Source organism: Gopherus flavomarginatus, chromosome 2 (assembly GCF_025201925.1).
Source record: "Gopherus flavomarginatus isolate rGopFla2 chromosome 2, rGopFla2.mat.asm, whole genome shotgun sequence".
NCBI classification, from domain to species: domain Eukaryota; kingdom Metazoa; phylum Chordata; order Testudines; family Testudinidae; genus Gopherus; species Gopherus flavomarginatus.
This window is the reverse complement of record NC_066618.1, coordinates 17,670,835-17,676,834: the sequence shown is the minus strand read 5'-3', so window position 1 is coordinate 17,676,834 and position 6,000 is coordinate 17,670,835. Positions and strand designations below refer to the sequence as shown.

Here is a 6,000-nt window from a genome sequence, read left to right as displayed (position 1 = left end):
TCATTCCTAAAGGAGATTCTTCTACAGTTCAGCACTGAAACACATTTGGCAGGAGCAGAGTTTGTGAGTTTGCATTGTCACTGTTCTTGGTCTTCCTTCTGTGGTTAGGAACCTTCCGTCTCCAGGATGGTGAACTAATCGTTTCTTTTCATAAGCACTAAGTTCACACACACAAAATAAACTTGCTTAAGTGGCCAGATATATTTCCTAATTATTTTACCCTTCAGTTTGAGTACCATGTAGCTTTGTCTCAATACCAACTGGAGTTGGTCATTGCCCTTGGGTATGAGGTTCCAAAATAACTAGCATTTTGTGGGATTTTACAACCTGTTGAAAGGCAAAAATATCCAATTTAATCCAGGCTGAACTCTTACAATGCATCTGTATTCATTTAAAAATGACTTGTAAAAACACCACACAGCTGATGTCTAATTAATAGTCTCTCTACTTTAACTGTCAACACTGGTTTTGTTCTATGAAATCCTATGTTTTATGTTTAGGTTCACTAATCTGCCCCATCACCTTCGTATTGGAGCACCTAACTAAGACTAAGTGTCCACTTCTATCCTCACCTTCCACCTCAGTAGAGACCAGCTGAAGAGACTTTACTAATAACCTTTAGAATTCACATGTGGGGGCTGGAAGCAGGGCATTCTCAATGGGTTAATTTCAGGACTAATTTCCTCTGACTTTTTGACAGTTCTAATTCATTGACATTCAAGCGCTGGTTCCCAAGCTTTCCATTTACTCAGGTTTTTGCTTAAGGAGGTGACCTGAACTGGGTGGAATGGGAGTTTTTTGCCAAGTTCTTTGAGATTCTAGGTTGATACTTTATCATCATTCTATATCTGATTTAATGTAAGTCATTTAAATAATTATGTACTTACACCTACAGTTTGCAATAGGTGCATCATAAACATGGATAAACATATGGAAAGCTGTCCTGGGAATTATAAACACATCTTTGGCAAACATAAAACAGAGGTAAAGGAATTTATAAGTCAAACTACAACAGTATTTGTAAAGACATTAACAGTTTTTATTTCACTGGTGCAAGGAAGCATTTCATACATCACTCACCAACACCAAAACAAAATTTAATTGTCTATAAAATAGCTTCAGAAAATTCAAACGTAACAAAAAGTAATATATAGGCTGTAATAAATCTCAAACAATCCAGTAAACTGCTTAAAGTTCATGTCACTCAAACAAAATACCATTTTCTAGCACACGTGACAAAACAAAAAAAAGATTTTTTTTTTGTTTTGGCACCAAGACACACCAGTACAAATCCAATACATGCCTCACAATTGGAAACTTATAACATCACTCCATGCCACGGATAGTTCTTTGTGCTTAGAACTGGTCATTTCACCCTCCCAACATCACAAAATTGAAAATAATGTGAAACCTACATTTGTATTCCAAGTTTAGAACATTTATTACAAAGAAAGGCCCCAATCCCGCAATGTAATCTGTGCAGGTGGACACTTATACCCATGCAGAGTCCCACTGAAGTCAATAGGACTCCACACAGGCACAGCGATCCATCTATTGAGGTCGGATTGCAGGATCACGGCCTAAGTGGGAAAGGCTTAAATCCTTTTTCCTTTCCAGAGGCAGTAAGACAATGTTATAATCACCTAGACTGACTTCAGTACTGTTATGCACATTCTCCTAAATGGAGACTTGCCTGTTACCTAGAAGCTCAGATTTAGGAAGGAAAGAGGGATAGGCTTTAAAGGCAGTTGACACATAATTGGCTTTCACTGAAATGGTTCTGGGCCACATGTGGTGTACTATGAGATCCAAAAGCTCCAAGAGATGAACATCCACATCTTGCTTAAGTATTTACAGTAACTGCTGCCTTCTTCCATTTCAGAAGAGTTTCTTCACCAGCAAGATATGTTACCTGTGACTTCCATTAGACAAGTGTTATGACATGACTCCAAAGACAGGATTATGATGACAAATACTAGGGCCATATTCTTCATAGTCCTTCTTGGTGTGACATACTTGGAAAAACTCTGGCTAAGAAAAAGCAAAAATAAATCAAAAACATAAAACTGCAGAAACCTGTCAATTAAACTGTACACCAGCAAAGGCTCGTCTATGTAACTGTCTTTTTTCTGGATCACAGTGCTTGAAAAGGGTGCTATCCCCTTAAGAACAGAGCAAGCTAGGAACTCTTTGAGGAATCAAATGAAAGTTAATGAGTGGAAATCTGTCTGGGGAAGGGTCTAGTGAAGCCAGTATAAATTGTGCCCAATTTTCTTGTATTTGTTTCTCTTATGATTAAATAAGATAGGATTAAGCCTTGAATCCCAAGAGTCTCTGCAATTCTTAAGCCCAAATTTATGGAATTCAGATGATCCCATGTTATAAATGTCAAATACAGGATAGTTCAAAAGTCGGTCAAATTCTGAAGTCCCTAATCAGATAAAACTCATCGGTTCAATGAGGGTTTTTCTCAATTAAATACTGGGTAAAGATTCTAAGATTTGGCCCAATACGTTAAGTTTCAGTATAGCATGTACCATTTCACCAAAGTGAAAGCATATTAAACTGGGTATGCATATCAAACATAGATTCATAGACTCTAGGACTGGAAGGGACCTCGAGAGGTCATCGAGTCCAGTTCCTTGCCCTCATGGCAGGACCAAATACTGTCTAGACCATCCCTGATAGACATTTATCTAACCTACTCTTAAATATCTCCAGAGATGGAGATTCCACAACCTCCCTAGGCAATTTATTCCAGTGTTTAACTACCCTGACAGTTAGGAACTTTTTCCTAATGTCCAACCTAAATCTCCCTTGCTGCAGTTTAAGCCCATTGCTTCTTGTTCTATCATTAGAGGCTAAGGTGAACAAGTTTTCTCCCTCCTCCTGATGACACCCTTTTAGATACCTGAAAACTGCTATCATGTCCCCTCTCAGTCTTCTTTTTTCCAAACTAAATAAACCCAATTCTTTCAGCTTTCCTTCATAGGTCATGTTCTCAAGACCTTCAATCATTCTTGTTGCTCTTCTCTGGACCCTCTCCAATTTCTCCACATCTTTCTTGAAATGCGGTGCCCAGAACTGGACACAATACTCCAGTTGAGGCCTAACCAGCGCAGAGTAGAGCGGAAGAATGACTTCTCGTGTCTTGTTTACAACACACCTGTTAATGCATCCCAGAATCACGTTTGCTTTCTTTGCAACAGTATCACACTGTTGACTCATATTTAGCTTGTGGTCCACTATGACCCCTAGATCCCTTTCTGCCATACTCCTTCCTAGACAGTCTCTTCCCATTCTGTATGTGTGAAACTGATTGTTCCTTCCTAAGTGGAGCACTTTGCATTTGTCTTTATTGAACTTCATCCGGTTTACCTCGGACCATTTCTCCAATTTGTCCAGATCATTTTGAATTTTGACCCTGTCCTCCAAAGCAGTTGCAATCCCTCCCAGTTTGGTATCGTCCGCAAACTTAATAAGCGTACTTTCTATGCCAACATCTAAGTCGTTGATGAAGATATTGAATAGAGCCGGTCCCAAAACAGACCCCTGCAGAACCCCACTTGTTAGACCTTTCCAGCAGGATTGGGAGCCATAAATAACTACTCTCTGAGTACGGTTATCCAGCCGGTTATGCACCCACCTTATAGTAGCCCCATCTAAAATGTATTTGCCTAGTTTATCGATAAGGATATCATGTGAGACCGTATCAAATGCCTTACTAAAGTCTAGGTATACCACATCCACCGCTTCTCCCTTATCCACAAGGCTCATTATCCTATCAGAGAAAGCTATCAGATTGGTTTGACACGATTTGTTCTTACAAATCCATGCTGGCTATTCCCTATCACCTTACCACCTTCCAAGTGTTTGCAAATGATTTCTTTAATTACTTGCTCCATTATCTTCCCCGGCACAGAAGTTAAACTAACTGGTCTGTAGTTTCCTGGGTTGTTTTTATTTCCCTTTTTATAGATGGGCACTATATTTGCCCTTTTCCAGTCTTCTGGAATCTCTCCTGTCTCCCATGACTTTCCAAAGATAATAGCTAGAGGCTCAGATACCTCCTCTATTAACTCCTTGAGTATTCTAGGATGCATTTCATCGGGCCCTGGTGACTTGCAGGCATCTAACTTTTCTAAGTGATTTTTAACTTGCTCTTTTTTTATTTTATCTTCTAAACCTACCCCCTTTCCCATAAGCATTCACTATGTTAGACATTCCTTCAGACTTCTCAGTGAAGACCGAAACAAACAATTCATTAAGCATCTCTGCCATTTCCAAATTTCCCTGTCCAATGGCAGAAAAATTGCACAGAAAGGACAATTCAGAAGGATTTTCATAAAGACATACTGTTGAAGCAAGCATGGAACCTCCAAACCAAATCGCATAGCGCTGCATATGGTGTGTTATCACTTGAACTTCAACCGGTTTGGGCTAGAAAGTAAAATGGTTCAAATTTAGTCAGTCATATGATTTTATTTTGCTGGCAAGGGTCTCTTCTCTGAATGAGAGAGGCACACATCTTTACCCAGGGCTGGAAGCTCCCATGTTCCTCCACTCACACTGCAAAGCACACAATCCACACCTTCCTTCAGGAAAGCAGGTCTCAGCGCCTCCTCAGGACTTGTTAATGAAGTTCCACGCCCTGAGTTATACCATACATTGAAGAGCATTGCAATGGACACACTCTTCCCCACTAGAGATTAAGTTCTATCATCACTCTGCACCTAGTTTCCATTGTCATTGAGAGAAGGGGCCCTTGATGCTGCTTGCTAACTTAAGTCTCCTATAAAGCAATACAATAGGTTGCCACTGCACCACCAGGTGTATGGTTAACCGCCTGTTTTAATGGTACATACAACGTAATTTTATTAATATGGTGCAGACGCAGCTGAACTCTACATCTGGTTACCCTCATATGTCCCCTGCTCCCCAGGTTCTTATGCAGAAATGAAATCTCCTATTAATTAACGCAATAGTTGCTTTAATGCATCCACATTCATTTCACTCACTAATGTAACTGATATATTTGAAATTCTTGTTCACCTTTATTGGACCACCACTGAGTTCTTCGCTAAGTTTCAATCTTGCATCCACTACTCTTTTCAAGTCTCTCTGTAGTCGACGTCCAAAATCCCTGAACATTGTGGATCCTCCTGAAAGAACCACATTCTACAAGACAAAGACAACAAACTCTTCCTTGACATGCAAAAGTCAATTTCCCAACAAGAACTGTTCAGAAGCTGTCAAAATATACAAAATACCCCCTGGTTCGCACAGCAGGCCTGCCACTCTGTCTTACTTGGAGGCAAGTCAGTTTTATTGAATTGGTTTCTTTACATTTCACTTTATGCTTGACAAAAAATGTTAAAAATACCAGCTTTGAACTACATTTCAGGGTTTTAAAACAAGTATGTGATTAAAAAGAGAAAAACAGACATTAAAATGGCATGTTGGTGCTCCATGTACATGCTTATTGGTAGCCACTTCTGCTTAGTGTGTTTTTAAAGTTTTATTACCCTCATGCAAAAGCAATATAGCTGCATAAATAAAAGCACATGTATTCTATACTGCATCATCAGTGAAGTTACTGGAGATAATCCAGATAAGGAGTTTTGTTCTTGGTGTCATACCATGACAAACCTAAAGCTTTATTTGTTTTGGGAAATCATAACAACGACAAGTTACATATTTCATTAACCAATTGACCTTTTCAGACCCAGCCCTCCAAGTATAGTTACTGTTGAGTTTTGTGCCACTTCATGATTTCAAAGGTACCTGGCCAACAAACTCTACAACAGAGAGAGGTACAATATCCCAGACTTCTCTTTTCTTTAAGTGTCTTACTTCAGAGGGTCCCCACCTCTACCTGATTGTCTTGTACTGCCACAGGTTTTCAGGGCCCTATTGAAAGCCCACTAGTCTGGTCCTGTGCACTCCAATGGATTGTGTTAAGACACTAAATACAGGACATTTAAAAATCACATGTACATT

General features: G+C 39.5%; 1 protein-coding gene across 10 annotated transcripts in view; it reads right to left on the bottom strand.

Moving 5' to 3' along the window:
* Nucleotides 1-1,017: 1,017 nt before the first annotated feature.
* Nucleotides 1,018-6,000, bottom strand: part of ACTR3B (actin related protein 3B) — a 31,390-nt gene continuing 26,407 nt past the window's right edge. For 5 of the 10 annotated variants that reach the window (XM_050940425.1, XM_050940431.1, XM_050940427.1 and 2 more), the window contains 3 exons: nucleotides 5,053-5,178; nucleotides 4,357-4,440; nucleotides 1,018-2,027 (listed from right to left, as the gene is read on the bottom strand). In XM_050940425.1, coding sequence (XP_050796382.1) covers nucleotides 1,893-2,027; nucleotides 4,357-4,440; nucleotides 5,053-5,178 — 345 coding nt within the window. In that variant the 3' untranslated portion in view covers nucleotides 1,018-1,892. Of the gene's footprint in view, nucleotides 2,032-4,356; nucleotides 4,441-5,052; nucleotides 5,179-6,000 lie in introns of all 10 variants that reach the window. The other 5 variants (XM_050940423.1, XM_050940426.1, XM_050940424.1 and 2 more) reach the window with 5 other exon arrangements.